Raw genomic sequence first — 16,782 nt, forward strand, 5'->3', positions numbered from 1 at the left:
AGAGAAACAGGAGGGAACACAGTTCACTTTAGAGCAGTACCGTGGAGCCAACTGGAGAAAGTAAGCCCGGTGCGAGTGTCCAAACAGGAACAGGCAAAAGCACAGCGACATAACCCAGGCTGAAGTTAGCCTGAATATCGACTCAGAATGGACTTACTCCAAGTTACAGCTAAGCACTTATTCAGACCCCAAGAAATGAGGTGGAGGTTAACTCTAATAAGCATCATCATGGTCATCACAAGGAACAGAGAGCGGAGGAACTTCCACCTGAACTACAGTTAGACTTAAAAGCTCCAGCTACAATAGAAAATAGTAGGAATCTACTTTTGGGAGCTTCCAGCAGGATTTGCATCATGATGTGAAAAATATATGGCTCTTAGTTCAGTGAAAATCAGAGCAATTACTGCTAACACATTAAAAGGTCCTTGAGATCACCAAATTGCTTTTCTTTCATTTGCACCTGGTCCAATTCTATATGTAGACAGAAAAAGGTGCTTCTCCATTAACTGGGAAAATATGAAGTGTCGACTGACATCACTAGGACACGGTAGCAAGAGCAGAAGTAAGCTTATCTCCTCTTCCTCCTTCCTTTTGTTTCACATTCTTCCTCTTCTGTCTTAAAGGAGCTATAAGTAATTTATTTACTGTAAAGTCAACCTAAATCATTCTCATTTGTCACCTAGGATGGGAGTAACATTCCCTATAAACAATCAGTCTTCTCCATCAATGTTTTTCTCTTTTCAAACCTAGAGGTACAGTCCAGAGCTACTTTGGTGCAGTGTGTAGCCCGTGTTTACTTCATGGTTTCTGAGTCAATCATATGAAAGTTCCCAAAACAGAATGCAGCATTTGGTATTTAATTTGGCAAAAGAGCAGCCGCCTGCAAACATGGAAGCCAGTAAGAGAAGCGGACCAGAAATAGAACAGATTACAACGTCATAGCCCCATCCCGTGTTAGTAAAAACTCAGTGGAGTTTCACAGCTGCAGGACCATTGGATAAATGGGTCTCCCTAAAGGCATTGTGTATGTGTTTATACAATTTTAACCACTGTGTCATTATACTTATTCTTACCTTAAGTTATTAGAAGTTTATTGCTTATTTTCTCTTTATCAAACCTTTTGCATTCTTACAAAACCTAAAACAAGTAATACCCAAAGTCTGTTAAGATTTTTTTATTTAGAAAATATTTGCAGTCTTGTGCTATTTCTATTACTAGGAATGGATTATGGTACATAGTTTTATTATGAATTAAAGAATTTTTCCAATTTTATTTATATAGTTCGATACAAGTTCAAACCTTTTTTTCTACAGAAGTGCTTAATAGGAAAGACTAATGGCTCACATATTAAGTGGAGAACAGATTGTTGTATAATGTTTTATTTATTATTTTGAGATGGCCAAATTAAATCTTCATAAGTGGAGCTGGAAAGATGGCAACAAAACAGAGCAGGTTCATGAAAGAAGGAACATATTTACAGAATGAGTTTTAATCAAATGTTTGTAAAGCTTTCATTAAAACTAAAATAAGTAAATGTGTTTTTAGAACCTCACCATTTGCCTAAGAATTAAGCATTTTTTCCTAAATATCCTAAAAGCTTTCATTATCTCTTAAAGTAAAATGTTTTTCTTTCTTCCATCCTAAACTCTGTTTCTCTGTTTCTTATCCTTTACTTCAGCTATTTACAAAATCACATTATAATTTACATTAAATAAAAATCCAACCAGGCATAGCTGATACAACATGTCTTACATCATTTTAATTTTAAATGACTAATAAACAAAGCCTCTGTCTAGAGAAAAGTATACCATTTTGGGTATACAAGACCCTAAAAACGCCCCTGGTCACATATCAAAAAGAACCCATTATTTGTGAATGCTGAAGAACAATATAACACCTCTGAGAGGCCAAAAGTGCGTATGAATGAATGCATGCTTTGCTATTTAGATCCCATTAGTGGTCTCTGTAGAGCACCGCAGATGTTCCAGCTGCAAAAACATCCAAATACACTGACAACAGACAAGCACTTCTGGTTTTTCAATGATGAAATAAAACTGCTGTTTTGAACCAAAGTGTCTGAAACTCCCATCTCATAGCTGAATAATAATAATAACAACAATAACAATAATAATAATAATAATAATAATAATAATAATAATAATAAACACTGATAGTGCCATGCTATTTATGGAAACCAGACAAATTCGCATTTAACATAACGCAATAAGGAGTTTATCCGTGTTCTACAATTTATCAATTACCCGCTCCCTCTAAAATGTTAGAAATGTTTTTTAAAAATTACAAAATTGGTTACTTCATATGTCATTTGTAGGTAACTTGTAGCATCCCGGGAAAACGAAGAGGAAACTCACCGGCGACGGTTTTCACCCAGCTGCCACTTTCTCAGCGGAGCTTTATTCGCTCCCTGACTCCGTACCACCTCTGTCCGTGGATGCTGCGCGGCCCGCGAGCTGTGGGTGCCCACGTACGTTCGTGTTGTGGTGTGGACCTCGCGTGTGTGGATGGCAGGTCGCGTGGGGAGGGAGAAAGAGAAAGGGAGGAGGGCTTCTCTGCGTTGTGATTGGACTCGTGAAAGTGGCGCGTGCTAGAGGCCGACCAGCGCTATGGAAGGAGGTCTCGAGGTGACTGCACGGGTTTACTGGCGGTCACAAGAAACGCAGAGCCACGCGCACCCATGACCCGCAGCTTATTTAAATCATCATCAACAGAAGTGGTTCTGGCAGGGTTCCCTTGCCACACGCTTGTATGTGAGAGACGGAGGACAGCAGCACACTGACTGTTCGTTTTGTTAGGTTGGTAAAATGGGATTGTGTTCTTCTGTTAAATGTTTCCTGTTGTTAACAGAGCCAGCCCGAACTACAGACTGCTTAGGGGGCGCTGCTTGCGTTTAAATCCACACAGGCTCTGTTGACGAACACGCAGTCACAGGGTGTGTACACCTCCTGGAAAAGCATGGACTTTGTTTTGAGGGACAGTGTGTAACTAATTTAGCTTTTAATAAGAGAAAATCAAGGATTGCTTTATACACATTCTGTCAAAGTCGAATAACCTCACATCGAAAACGGAAGCGTTCTCATACCTTAGAATTAGCAGCGGTATTAGCAATATTTAAACTGTTATCAGATTAATATGTTGGGTTTATGAAAGAAGAATTTATTTGTACAATTTGAGGATTTAAAAAGAGTTTTATTGTGTTGTGGCCTGTTACGCAGGTCGGGTTTTTTTGTTCGGTTGGAAGCTCGGTCGGAGCGAAGATTGGTCTGCAGTGTGCGGTGTGCACATTCACAGACGGGATTCTAGATGGCGAGCCAGACCTAGACCTTCAATTCATCTTCTCCATCGCATCAACAAGAGATTCTCCTGCGTGTGGTAATGCGCTGCCGGAGCAGTAGGAATATCAGGAACTAGTTCGAATCGAATTGAACAGAACTGAGAACTGATTGAATTATTATTTTTTGGACTGAATCAAACTGAGACTTTTCGTTGAACTGAACATCTGAACTTACATTGGGACTTGAACTTGAATTTAAAGTGCCATACTTTGATTTTCATATGTTTGTGTCTCTGAATGTGATTTGAACAATTGTGGTCCGTGTTGATTTAAATTGTGTTTGAAGGTATTTCCCTACCTGTAAAAGAAAGGATAACGAGTTAACTCAGGAAGAAAAACAGGAATCTTTAAATAGGTGCAACCTAGGAAAAAAAAGAGACTGATCTAATTTACTCAAATTAGTCCGCCTAAAATAACCTAGGAGAACCGAGATTGGTCTAATTAAATTAGATTAGTCTTATTAAAACAAACTACGTGAATTAAAGAGTAAAAAAGAAAAAAAGAGTGATATACTTTTTTTCCTTCCCTCTTTTTCCCATTTATATTTACCTCATTATTAAGAATCTGCAGGGTATTTTTAAGTTCATGTGTTGTATTTTATGTGTGTGTTCTGCATTCAGTAAATAGCCGGCAAAGGTTCCATATAAAGCAGCGGTCTCTGGTGTAATTACTCTTGCTCCCCACTCCTTAGCCTACAACTGGTCCAGTAGCGCAGTAGTGGTGTGATACGGGTGCTTCATATAGCAGCATAACTATAGAGGTAGCTCAGGGTAACATGAGCAGCTCTAACTATAAGCTTTGTCAAAAAGGAAGGTTTTAAGGTTTTCCCCCTTTTATTTTGGTGTAACAAGGGTACCACCATGCAATAGATTTTTATTTTTTGTCTCGTTTGTTTTTGTCGTAACTTCTTTGTCAATTTTTAAAAGATTATAAAACCAAAGAAAGCATGAATATATTTACACCTATAGACAATCTTACGTGCCCAATTAACCTAATATGCATATCTTTGGACTTTGAGGGAAAAGCCGGAGCACCCGGAGAGAACCCTTGCATGCATGGGGAGAACATGTAAACTCCATACAGAAAGATCCCAGCTAGGTTTCAGATCAGGGACCTTTCTGTTAAGACACACCAGCCCTAAAACATGTTCCACCATGTAGCCCCATTATACAGATTGGGTCAAACTATATTGATTGCTCAAAAACATTTCCTGTATAAGGGAACCAATTGATAGCATCAAAGTCCCGACAAGCAGCATTTACTCCTGGAGAAGCGTCGAGCCACAGGGAGAGTCGTCTGCATTGTCCATGGCTTTGCAGCAATCCTTCATACTGAGCAAGCATGAAGCGACAGTGGAAAGAAAAACTCCCCATTAACGGGAAGGAAAACCTCCAGCAGAACCGGGCTCAGTATGAACGGTCATCTGCCTCGACCGACTGGGGGTTAGAGAAGACAGAGCAGAGACACAACAAGAGAGACAAAAAAGCACAGAAGCACACATTGATCCAGTAATCTGTTCTACATTCGGTTTTAGCAGGTGATCTGTCTTCTCTGGATGATGTCATAGTTAACAAAACTCTAGACCAGGTGTACCTACTATGAAGAAAAAGGAGAGAGAACAAAAAGTTAAAAGCTGAAATGACAACAAGCGATGCAAAACTGGAGAACAGTAGAAATCAGTAGAGTGAGAAAAATAGGCCCTGATGTCCTCCAGTAGCCTAAGCCTATAGCAGCATAACTATAGAGGTAGCTCAGAGTAACATGAGCAGCTCTAACTATAAGCTTTGTCAAAAAGGAAAGTTTTAAAGTTTTACCCCCTTTATTTTGGTTTAACAAGGGTACCACCATGCAATAGATTTTCTTTTGTCTCATTTGTTTTTGGGGTTACTTCTTTGTCAATTTTTAAAAGATTACAAAACCAAAGAAAGCATGAATATATTTACACCTATAGACAATCTTACGTGCCCAATTAACCTAAAATGCATATCTTTGGACTTTGAGGGGGAAGCCGGAGCACCCGGAGAGAACCCTTGCATGCATGGGGAGAACATGTAAACTCCATACAGAAAGATCCCAGCTAGGTTTCAGATCAGGGACCTTTCTGTTAAGACACACCAGCCCTAAAACATGAGCTACCATGTAGCCCCATTATACAGATTGGGTCAAACTATATTGATTGCTCAAAAACATTTCCTGTATAAAGGGAACGAATTGATTGCATCAAAGTCCTGACAAGCAGTATTCACTCCTGGAGAAGCGTCGAGCCACAGGGAGAGTCGTCTGCATTGTCCATGGCTTTGCAGCAATCCCTCATACTGAGCAAGCATGAAGCAACAGTGAAAAGAAAATCTCCCCTTTAACGGAAAGGAAAAACCTCCAGCAGGACCAGCCTCAGTATGAACGGTCATCTGCCTCGACCGACTGGGGGTTACAGAAGACAGAGCAGAGACACAAGACAGACAAAAAAGCACAGAAGCACACATTGATCCAGTAATCTGTTCTACATTAGATGGTAATAGCAGGTGATCTGTCTTCTCTGGATGATGTCATAGTTAACAGAACATCAGACCAGGTGTACCTACTATGAAGAAAAAGGAGAGAGAACAAAAAGTTAAAAGCTGAAATGACAACAAGCGATGCAAAACTGGAGAACAGTAGAAATCAGTAGAGTGAGAAAAATAGGCCCTGATGTCCTCCAGCAGCCTAAGCCTATAGCAGCATAACTATAGAGGTAGCTCAGAGTAACATGAGCAGCTCTAACTATAAGCTTTGTCAAAAAGGAAAGTTTTAAAGTTTTACCCCCTTTATTTTGGTTTAACAAGGGTACCACCATGCAATAGATTTTCTTTTGTCTCATTTGTTTTTGGGGTTACTTCTTTGTCAATTTTTAAAAGATTACAAAACCAAAGAAAGCATGAATATATTTACACCTATAGACAATCTTACGTGCCCAATTAACCTAAAATGCATATCTTTGGACTTTGAGGGGGAAGCCGGAGCACCCGGAGAGAACCCTTGCATGCATGGGGAGAACATGTAAACTCCATACAGAAAGATCCCAGCTAGGTTTCAGATCAGGGACCTTTCTGTTAAGACACACCAGCCCTAAAACATGAGCTACCATGTAGCCCCATTATACAGATTGGGTCAAACTATATTGATTGCTCAAAAACATTTCCTGTATAAAGGGAACGAATTGATTGCATCAAAGTCTTGACAAGCAGTATTCACTCCTGGAGAAGCGTCGAGCCACAGGGAGAGTCGTCTGCATTGTCCATGGCTTTGCAGCAATCCTTCATACTGAGCAAGCATGAAGCAACAGTGAAAAGAAAATCTCCCCTTTAACGGAAAGGAAAAACCTCCAGCAGGACCAGGCTCAGTATGAACGGTCATCTGCCTCGACCGACTGGGGGTTACAGAAGACAGAGCAGAGACACAACAAGAGAGACAAAAAAGCACAGAAGCACACATTGATCCAGTAATCTGTTCTACATTAGATGGTAATAGCAGGTGATCTGTCTTCTCCGGATGATGTCATAGTTAACAGAACATCAGACCAGGTGTACCTACTATGAAGAAAAAGGAGAGAGAACAAAAAGTTAAAAGCTGAAATGACAACAAGCGATGCAAAACTGGAGAACAGTAGAAATCAGTAGAGTGAGAAAAATAGGCCCTGATGTCCTCCAGCAGCCTAAGCCTATAGCAGCATAACTATAGAGGTAGCTCAGAGTAACATGAGCAGCTCTAACTATAAGCTTTGTCAAAAAGGAAAGTTTTAAAGTTTTACCCCCTTTATTTTGGTTTAACAAGGGTACCACCATGCAATAGATTTTCTTTTGTCTCGTTTGTTTTTGGGGTTACTTCTTTGTCAATTTTTAAAAGATTACAAAACCAAAGAAAGCATGAATATATTTACACCTATAGACAATCTTACATGCCCAATTAACCTAATATGCATATCTTTGGACTTTGAGGGAAAAGCCGGAGCACCCGGAGAGAACCCTTGCATGCATGGGGAGAACATGTAAACTCCATACAGAAAGATCCCAGCTAGGTTTCAGATCAGGGACCTTTCTGTTAAGACACACCAGCCCTAAAACATGTTCCACCATGTAGCCCCATTATACAGATTGGGTCAAACTATATTGATTGCTCAAAAACATTTCCTGTATAAGGGAACCAATTGATAGCATCAAAGTCCCGACAAGCAGCATTTACTCCTGGAGAAGCATCGAGCCACAGGGAGAGTCGTCTGCATTGTCCATGGCTTTGCAGCAATCCTTTATACTGAGCAAGCATGAAGCGACAGTGAAAAGAAAAACTCCCCTTTAACGGGAAGGAAAACCTCCAGCAGAACCAGGCTCAGTATGAACGGTCATCTGCCTCGACCGACTGGGGGTTACAGAAGACAGAGCAGAGACACAACAAGAGAGACAAAAAAGCACAGAAGCACACATTGATCCAGTAATCTGTTCTACATTAGATGGTAGTAGCGGGTGATCTGTCTTCTCTGGATGATGTCAAAGCTAACAAAACTCTAGACCAGGTGTACCTACTATGAAGAAAAAGGAGAGAGAACAAAAAGTTAAAAGCTGAAATGACAACAAGCGATGCAAAACTGGAGAACAGTAGAAATCAGTAGAGTGATAGATAAATAGATTTTCTTTTGTCTCGTTTGTTTTTGGGGTTACTTCTTTGTCAATTTTTAAAAGATTACAAAACCAAAGAAAGCATGAATATATTTACACCTATAGACAATCTTACGTGCCCAATTAACCTAATATGCATATCTTTGGACTTTGAGGGAAAAGCCGGAGCACCCGGAGAGAACCCTTGCATGCATGGGGAGAACATGTAAACTCCATACAGAAAGATCCCAGCTAGGTTTCAGATCAGGGACCTTTCTGTTAAGACACACCAGCCCTAAAACATGTTCCACCATGCAGCCCCATTAGCTTTTTTTCCCTCTATGTCTGTTTTTTTGTTGAGGGTACAGTATATTATATTTCTTTCTTTCTTTTGTTTTGTTCCCAGTTACAAAGAAGCATACCAACTTTGATGAAGTTCTTGAATTGTTGAACTTATCCAGCATTTTCTGAATTAATTTGAGAACATGGTGTGATAGAGATTATATTTGGCTTGACTGTCTTCTTCTTCTTGCTGTACTTTCATGTTCTTGTTCAGGGGTAGCTTTGATCCAAACACTAAATTCGTCATCTCCTTCGGTGTACTTCTCGTAGAAGTAGATAAACCCATTGTGGCAAATATCTGCTACACAGTCTCTATTTGAAGCTGTTACCTTGGTATCTTCAACCTTATATGTCATTTGTCCACACATCAGATATGTGTAAAAGTGTACATACTCCGGACGCATGATTTTGCTGCAAATGACTGAGGAAAGACGGTACAACTGGGTTCCATCTTTTACAGGAATGTCAATGGTATTACTAGGAATAACAGGACAGTTTAAACCCATGTCACTGGTTGGAAATCTGCGGTAAAGGACTATTACATTATTGTCATGGATAAAAAAATTTTTCTTAAAGATGGAATTGCAGTCGATACAATGATCGTGGTGGACGTCAGCAACCATACAGTTAAGAAGAGAAGTGGTACTGTCGTATGGTTCTGGCTCTGGTAGTTCAAAGATGGGACCAGCTAAACACTCCTCATAGCAGACAGTCTGACATTGTTCACAAATTGAAGCTGCATACGCCTTGGAAAGTGTTTTGATACCAGAACAATGTAACGTGGGCAAAATAAAATTCAAAAAGTTTCCTGGGTCGTTCTGCTCTGTCAAGTCAAGTGACGGCACATTTGCTAGTATTTCCATAACAACTTGGTAGATTTCCCATAAGGTGAAATGTTTCCCTGGGTGCTGCATGGCAGAGCAGAGAAGTTTGGCACATATTGGCGTTGCTGACAAGCCTTTAAAAATCTTTTCGGGATGCTGAGCCACAACCTTCCTAGCTGTGCTCAGGTGCAGGATGCTCTGCATGGAGGCATTCAGCCAAGAGTTCTGAAAAGAGTTGGGAAATTTGCAAAAGAACATGGTGGGGTCAGGATCCTGATTTGTTTGACTGTCTTCTCCTTGGTAGCAACAATCTGTTTGATTCAGCACTTCAGAAATTATTATATTACCTGTACGTTCCTTGTTAATTTCTTTAGCTTGAAAGGGGTGGCTCGGTTCATTCTGTGTTATGTTTTCATCTATTTGAGGGGCTGGATGGGTTAAAGCTTTCAGCTCCCTACCATATCTTGTCCTTGTTGGTATATTTGCTGTATTTTCAGGGTTGCAATGTTCTTGTTCAGGGGTAGCTTTGATCCAAACACTAAATTCGTCATCTCCTTCGGTGTACTTCTCGTAGAAGTAGATAAACCCATTGTGGCAAATATCTGCTACACAGTCTCTATTTGAAGCTGTTACCTTGGTATCTTCAACCTTATATGTCATTTGTCCACACATCAGATATGTGTAAAAGTGTACATACTCCGGACGCATGATTTTGCTGCAAATGACTGAGGAAAGACGGTACAACTGGGTTCCATCTTTTACAGGAATGTCAATGGTATTACTAGGAATAACAGGACAGTTTAAAACCCATGTCACTGGTTGGAAATCTGCGGTAAAGGACTATTACATTATTGTCATGGATAAAAAAATGTTTTCTTAAAGATGGAATTGCAGTCGATACAATGATCGTGGTGGACGTCAGCAACCATACAGTTAAGAAGAGAAGTGGTACTGTCGTATGGTTCTGGCTCTGGTAGTTCAAAGATGGGACCAGCTAAACACTCCTCATAGCAGACAGTCTGACATTGTTCACAAATTGAAGCTGCATACGCCTTGGAAAGTGTTTTGATACCAGAACAATGTAACGTGGGCAAAATAAAATTCAAAAAGTTTCCTGGGTCGTTCTGCTCTGTCAAGTCAAGTGACGGCACATTTGCTAGTATTTCCATAACAACTTGGTAGATTTCCCATAAGGTGAAATGTTTCCCTGGGTGCTGCATGGCAGAGCAGAGAAGTTTGGCACATATTGGCGTTGCTGACAAGCCTTTAAAAATCTTTTCGGATGCTGAGCCACAACCTTCCTAGCTGTGCTCAGGTGCAGGATGCTCTGCATGGAGGCATTCAGCCAAGAGTTCTGAAAAGAGTTGGGAAATTTGCAAAAGAACATGGTGGGGTCAGGATCCTGATTTGTTTGACTGTCTTCTCCTTGGTAGCAACAATCTGTTTGATTCAGCACTTCAGAAATTATTATATTACCTGTACGTTCCTTGTTAATTTCTTTAGCTTGAAAGGGGTGGCTCGGTTCATTCTGTGTTATGTTTTCATCTATTTGAGGGGCTGGATGGGTTAAAGCTTTCAGCTCCCTACCATATCTTGTCCTTGTTGGTATATTTGCTGTATTTTCAGGGTTGCAATGTTCTTGTTCAGGGGTAGCTTTGATCCAAACACTAAATTCGTCATCTCCTTCGGTGTACTTCTCGTAGAAGTAGATAAACCCATTGTGGCAAATATCTGCTACACAGTCTCTATTTGAAGCTGTTACCTTGGTATCTTCAACCTTATATGTCATTTGTCCACACATCAGATATGTGTAAAAGTGTACATACTCCGGACGCATGATTTTGCTGCAAATGACTGAGGAAAGACGGTACAACTGGGTTCCATCTTTTACAGGAATGTCAATGGTATTACTAGGAATAACAGGACAGTTTAAACCCATGTCACTGGTTGGAAATCTGCGGTAAAGGACTATTACATTATTGTCATGGATAAAAAATGTTTTCTTAAAGATGGAATTGCAGTCGATACAATGATCGTGGTGGACGTCAGCAACCATACAGTTAAGAAGAGAAGTGGTACTGTCGTATGGTTCTGGCTCTGGTAGTTCAAAGATGGGACCAGCTAAACACTCCTCATAGCAGACAGTCTGACATTGTTCACAAATTGAAGCTGCATACGCCTTGGAAAGTGTTTTGATACCAGAACAATGTAACGTGGGCAAAATAAAATTCAAAAAGTTTCCTGGGTCGTTCTGCTCTGTCAAGTCAAGTGACGGCACATTTGCTAGTATTTCCATAACAACTTGGTAGATTTCCCATAAGGTGAAATGTTTCCCTGGGTGCTGCATGGCAGAGCAGAGAAGTTTGGCACATATTGGCGTTGCTGACAAGCCTTTAAAAATCTTTTCGGAATGCTGAGCCACAACCTTCCTAGCTGTGCTCAGGTGCAGGATGCTCTGCATGGAGGCATTCAGCCAAGAGTTCTGAAAAGAGTTGGGAAATTTGCAAAAGAACATGGTGGGGTCAGGATCCTGATTTGTTTGACTGTCTTCTCCTTGGTAGCAACAATCTGTTTGATTCAGCACTTCAGAAATTATTATATTACCTGTACGTTCCTTGTTAATTTCTTTAGCTTGAAAGGGGTGGCTCGGATCATTCTGTGTTATGTTTTCATCTATTTGAGGGGCTGGATGGGTTCTAGGTTCTTCCTCTGTGGCCATCTTGTATTGAAAAGGGTCTTGATAGGTTCCATGTATGAATTTTTCATCCTTGGTTCCACTTTCCTCCTCAGTGATAAAATCATTGCTAAGAAGATCTGGGTTGATCAAGAGATTTGTGGCTCCATAGTTATTTATTTCCGTCACGTTTTCTTTCTTTTCAGCATCGCCCTGACCTATTTCAGTGCCAGTCATTTTGGTTTCAGGAACATTGGCGGCAAAAAAAAAGTTTTCAGATGTCTGCACAGTCAAAGGGTTACTTTCAGACCTACTGTCGTCTTCTGCGAAGAAATGATCTACGTCATCTATAATTTCAACTTCAAAACAGGCGCTAGGTTCTTCCTCGGTGGCCGTCTTGCTTTGAAAAGGGTCTTGATAGGTTCCATGTATGAATTTTTCATCCTTGGTTCCAGTTTCCTCCTCAGTGATAAAATCATTACTAAGAAGATCTGGGTTGATCAAGAGATTTTCTTTCTTTCCAGTATCGCTTTGATCATGTTCAGTGCCAGTCATTTTGGTTTCAGGAACACTGGCGGGAAAAGAAAGGTTTTCAGATGTCTGCACAGTCAAAGCATTAGCCAGAGTTTCAGAGTTAACTTTCTCATCCTCACACCTAGGTTCGACGTCCGTGTTAGCTGGGATTTCTGAACATATTTGTGACACGTCCGCGCTATCGTTGTCAGAATCATCTTCTGCACAGCAGCAGGTAAAGATCTTTCTCGCTGCCTTCCTAACCTTGGCTCTAAATCTAGCAGTAAAAGACATGTTTACTGTATATTCCACTTGAATCGATTGTAAAATAAATCCACTGACAATCTCTCTGCAAGCAATCCGTTTGCTTCTGAACACTGGACAGAGTGAAAAGTTCTTTGCAGAATTAAAAAACTCTCTGAACCTCTATGACATCACCAATGAGATCACAGCATGATGACCTCATCAAGGTTCTAAGGCAAGTTCTTGTTTTCTTACAGTTGCTATGGAAACGTAAGAAGTCATGCAGGTATTTCAACTGTGCTTATGTCTACACCGAGCTTTTAACAACAACAAAGGCCACGGTTCTGATTAACTATACCCGCTGTCTTGGTTTAGCGTCAGCAGTTATTCTCACAATATAGTCAATCAAATTTTGACTTGATTTGGACCCTTTTTGTCTAAATCTACTTTTTTAAAAAGGTAAAATGTAAAAGTGGATTTTAATAAGGAAACCCTGGTTGTTTGATATAGTAGTAGTTGTTGAAATGTTCTGGATTAGAGAGGTTTGATGAAGTCAAAGGAACTGTGAAAAGCTTGTGAAGACCAAGCAATCGACTAGAAAACTGAGACAGTGTAGAAAAGCAGTTACTCTGCTCCTGGCCTAATCCTAGTAGAGCCGGTATAAATGAACATTTAAATACACTTTTAGCAAGGGTTAAAGTTCTCTGTCACTGCGACGGATGTTCCCTGTAGACCTTTTATTCAAGGTTTTAAACGGAAACTGCTCTCAACCAATGAAATCTGGCAGAGCCAGGAATTTAGCCAATCAGAAAGAGAGTAGGGTTGGTCTTTGCAAAGCGGAGATCTGCCAGTCTGAGGTTTATCGCTGTTTAATCATTTTAATCTTTGGAAGAACATCTCAAACTGACCACAGATGCATGAATGAAAGTAGCGGTGGTCAAAGGTTTTCTTTGGATTTATGCGAACCACCAGGTCAGAAAGTTCAGCTGATAGAACAGCTGACAACAATATTCCTCGGTAAGCGTGTCTGTTGCTGCTCTTACAGTTAATTGATGAGTTATTTCCACCTGTGGCCATGTCACCTGTCAGTGTTTATTCCCTCGCTTCCAGTAATTGAGCTGATAAACGCAGCAACTAACCAGGGATCTCCCCATGATTCAGTTATGTTTTATTTAAAACTGAAAGAGTAATGCTCTAGATCAGCTAATTTAGCATGACACGCTTTTTTTTTTTTGAAGAAGAAGAAGGGTCGGCATGTGAAACGATGTCCCGGTTTGACTGGGTCTGATTCGGAAAAGGTTAAAAAAAACACAAAGAACAAAGAACAAAGAAGGCAGAGCTGCAGTCAGAGTGGCTGTCAGTCAAAGCAGCAGCCTCCACCTCATGAGCAGTTGAACAAGGACACTCATAACATAAAATGACAAGGATTTTGATGCATACAGATTATTAAGGAAACTACATGAAAACTAAAACAAATAAACTGCAGCTACAACATGGACTGGAGAACGGGTTCTAACTGTGTGAAACCAGAGCAAGGCTATTCCCAGAGACTTTTTGTAGTTATTTATTATTTTTACACAGAGTGGAGCGCGATGTGAAGCGACGCTGTAGAAGCGAGTCACACCAGAAACATGTTAAAAAGCCTCCTGTGGATCTATGGAGTAATTTTACTCCAACCCAAAAACACCTCCCAGACAGACAAGCTAAACCAGCCAAGGTTACCTTAAACAGTATTTAACTTAACTCAGAAGTTTAATAAAAAATTTTCTAATGAGAAATGTTCATCTTTAAAAGCAAGGTACGTTTTTTTTCTGATAAACGTTAAGCAATTTTACTAAACTTTTTAAAAATCTGACCTCCCATCTATGGATTTTCTATACCTGCTTTTCCGTACAGGTGTTACGTCATGCCGTATCTGACGGGGAAACGCGGCTTGACGTAACACAGGGTCTTGGTTGACTATCTCCAGCAGTCAATGAGGGACACAGAGTCCATCCTGGAAATGTCACTGGGCTAAAATATAACCGTTTTTATAAACTTAAAAAAAGTTAATGCCTTTTTATAAACTTATGAGTTGTGATAATTAATTGGTGAGCAATATGGGCAAAGCAGACACTGATTATTGTAATGTGCGATCTGTGTCGTGTTGGTTTTGTGTCCCTCTTTGTTCATGGCTATTATTGGCCTTGTATGATCATAGGATTGATTTATATTGAATGTGACAGTGGAGTTAATGTACAGGTGTGAAGAAGATGATGTAATGGCGCAAGCTGCTGTCTTTTGAATTACCTGCAGTTTATGGAGGGTTTTGAAATTGTAAAGTGGAAAGGTGAGTGGACTGTGGACCAGTTTGGAAAAGTGCGAAGGAAGAACTTGCTTGATGCTGTGAATATGAAAGTTAACCAGGTGATGTTATGGATGTGGAAAGTGAAGGAGATTATGGAGAGGGCTGTCCAGGATGGCGCCAAGGCTCTGAAGCTGGAAGGTGGGAGAGATACAGGAATTGTCAATGGAACTACCAGATTTGGTTAAAGTGGACTTTGCACAATAAGCAAATGAGGTTACTAAGGTGGCATGATGTCCATTGTTTATATTAGATTGTGATTTTTCTATTAGATAGAGAGATACAGGTCTACACGTCCAAGTTTTTGTGACTTCTGTCCAAAATTGCATCTACTCCAAGAAGACATCAGAGCTTTAGACATTGGTGAATAATATATGTATGTATGTGTATATATATATATATATATATAGGAAGCTTGCTGACGTCATTCTGGCCAGCTGCCTCCACTTCCATTCAGCACCAATTAGAAGCTCTACACAGGGCTGTAACAACATATATATGTATATATATATATATATATATATATATATATATATATATATATATATATATATATATATACAATAATTTAACAACAGCCGGCCGGTTCACGCTTTCTGTAGCGCAAAAGCGGGTCTCTTTACTCGTGTTTGTGGTCGCTTGTTTTTAGACCCCAAAAAAGCGACAACACATTCAGAAACGAGCCAAAAAAACTGCGACACGCGGAATTTACAAGCGACTGTAGAAAAAACAAACAGACTTGGCAACAGTGCCAAAACATTTCAAGCATGACCGTGGCTGTTAGCAGTAGCTCATGCATGGAGGAAATGTTGACATCGTCATTTATGATACTCCACGGCACACGTGTCAAACTTAAGGCCCGCGTGCCAAATCCGGCCCGTCAAGACAATTTATCTGGCCCTCAAGGGCTAAAAAAGGCATATCATGTGATAAAGTAGAGGCATGTATTCTTTTAAAGTGTATCAAGTGGCTAAAACTGTGCCTCCTGTAGTGAACGTTGATTATTTTTAACTGTGTAGTAACAGTATCCTGCCACTAGATGTCAGTTCTTCCACAATACATTAAAACAACCCAGAAACGTCCATAAACAGAAAAAGTGATGCAGAATGATGAGTTTGAAGTGTAACTCACCCCAATATCAACTTTTTTTTGCAGATAAACTGTATAAACTGGGCCTAGGGATGCTACTTTTATGTTACAGTGAAATTCTTTAGTTTTATATGAACTGAAATGAAATTATTAAATCAAAAGTATCATCTCTATAGGTGCAACCGGCCCTTGTAACGACTTCATGATGCCAAAGTGGCCCAATGTGAAAATGAGTTTGACACCTCTGCTCCACGGCACCTGTTGTAGATACTACACTCTTAATGGTGAGGTCGTTTGTAATTCATTCAGCGCATCACTAGATGGTGCACAACTGTGAAAATCTTACACACTGGGGCTTTAAGTGTTCCAGTTCTGGATAAGCATCCATACTGTAATGATAACTGCTGGTGAACCTGATATTCAGCTGAACATTTAAAAAAAAAGAAAAAAAAAGCAGAATCAGACTTAACAGAATGAACAATGGCTGATAAGCAGGAGACCAGAGAATGCAGGTAGTGACAGACTAGAACAGACGATGTGGGGAACCAGCAGAACGGCCAGAGCAAGCAGCTGGAACTCACAGGGAAACAGGCTAAACTGCAGCATTCAGACACAGGTAGTGATGTTACGTGATGTGCCGAGGCTTCGAGGCGTGTGTCGAGTAATGGAGGGGGCGTTTCCGTAAAGCTTGCTTCATTTAAGGGAGGAGCCGAAAACGATGACGTCCGAAGCATCGCTGCCCGGCTGTACCACGTGACTGCTTCGGGAAGTGG

At 40.3% G+C, this 16,782-nt stretch overlaps 2 protein-coding genes across 2 annotated transcripts in view; both read right to left on the reverse strand.

Annotated features, from left to right (window-relative positions):
- acsl3a (acyl-CoA synthetase long chain family member 3a) overlaps positions 1 to 2,637 on the reverse strand; it is a 42,947-nt gene extending 40,310 nt beyond the window's left edge. The window contains exon 1 of the mRNA XM_012863226.3: positions 2,373 to 2,637. The gene's annotated coding sequence lies outside the window, so the exon portion shown is untranslated. The remainder of the gene's footprint in view (positions 1 to 2,372) is intronic.
- Positions 2,638 to 10,447: 7,810 nt separating this feature from the next.
- On the reverse strand, positions 10,448 to 12,757 carry LOC118566753. The gene is made up of 3 exons (XM_036150121.1): positions 12,131 to 12,757; positions 10,734 to 12,038; positions 10,448 to 10,473 (listed from the first exon to the last, which is right to left on the reverse strand). Exons 2-3 carry the CDS (start codon positions 11,863 to 11,865, stop codon positions 10,448 to 10,450), a joined length of 1,158 nt encoding a protein of 385 aa, XP_036006014.1. The 5' UTR covers positions 11,866 to 12,038; positions 12,131 to 12,757.
- Between the last annotated feature and the right edge of the window lie 4,025 nt (positions 12,758 to 16,782).

Source organism: Fundulus heteroclitus, chromosome 18 (assembly GCF_011125445.2).
Source record: "Fundulus heteroclitus isolate FHET01 chromosome 18, MU-UCD_Fhet_4.1, whole genome shotgun sequence".
NCBI classification, from domain to species: domain Eukaryota; kingdom Metazoa; phylum Chordata; class Actinopteri; order Cyprinodontiformes; family Fundulidae; genus Fundulus; species Fundulus heteroclitus.

Bases quoted from the DNA above. Each gene is read 5' to 3' on its own strand.
- LOC118566753 (XM_036150121.1), bottom strand. From the start codon at position 11,865: ATGGCCACAGAGGAAGAACCTAGAACCCATCCAGCCCCTCAAATAGAT. The intron at 10,474-10,733 runs GTAGGGAGCTGA...GCCTCCATGCAG, and splicing joins ACCAACAAGGACAAGATATG to AGCATCCTGCACCTGAGCAC.